Genomic DNA, 675 nt, shown 5'->3' with positions numbered 1-675 from the left:
CTGAGACTAGATGTAGTTATCAGTTGTTCAGATTATGGAGAAAAAAAAAAAAAAAAGCATGTGGTATGCTTACAAGTTCAGCTGACTTCAAGTTGAGTGACTTGTTTGATGTAGACAGATATGAGGATATAAGTGTATGAAGCATTAGGTCCTCAGGTAAAGGCGTCTTGCAAAGAGACTCCAACATAGGGCTTTGGGAACCAGCCAACCCTGATACAGATTCTTGCACAAGCTTAATGACATCGTGCCGCACAATATTTGAATCTGAAAAAAAAAAAAAAAGGATAAATGCTTGAATAGACCTCATAAACTATACAAAAATATCTCTTGTTCATGTGTCAAAATAACAGATATCTATAAAAACAGAGAACACATTTTATGTAAAGTGACAGCACTTACTGCTTTTCAGCTGGTCAAAGTCAACCCGTAACAAATTCAACAACTTGGCAATGGCTATCCATAAAGAATCTGCTGTCTTAATGCAGAGTTGTATCACTTCATCTTCCTTCTTCAGCCAATCACAAAGCACATATACAGCTGACAACATGCCCTCCTGACCAATCAGTTCCAGGTGCTCACTTGCACTAAGGCCTTCCCATTCTTGGTCAGACTCAATCTTTACATCCTGAAATTTTTAGCCAAAATTAATTTAAAGGAGATACAATGTATGGTGGG

General features: G+C 37.5%; 1 protein-coding gene across 1 annotated transcript in view; it reads right to left on the bottom strand.

Annotated features, from left to right (window-relative positions):
* The window catches only part of LOC119582062 (protein SMG5-like), a gene marked incomplete in the record, with an annotated part of 14,949 nt that overhangs the window by 3,828 nt on the left and 10,446 nt on the right, over positions 1 to 675 (bottom strand). The window contains 2 exon segments of the mRNA XM_037930302.1: positions 74 to 264; positions 400 to 625. Coding sequence (XP_037786230.1) covers positions 74 to 264; positions 400 to 625 — 417 coding nt within the window.

The sequence above is a fragment of the Penaeus monodon genome, chromosome 15 (genome assembly GCF_015228065.2).
Source record: "Penaeus monodon isolate SGIC_2016 chromosome 15, NSTDA_Pmon_1, whole genome shotgun sequence".
Lineage (NCBI taxonomy): Eukaryota > Metazoa > Arthropoda > Malacostraca > Decapoda > Penaeidae > Penaeus > Penaeus monodon.
This window is presented reverse-complemented; position numbering and strand designations above follow the sequence as displayed.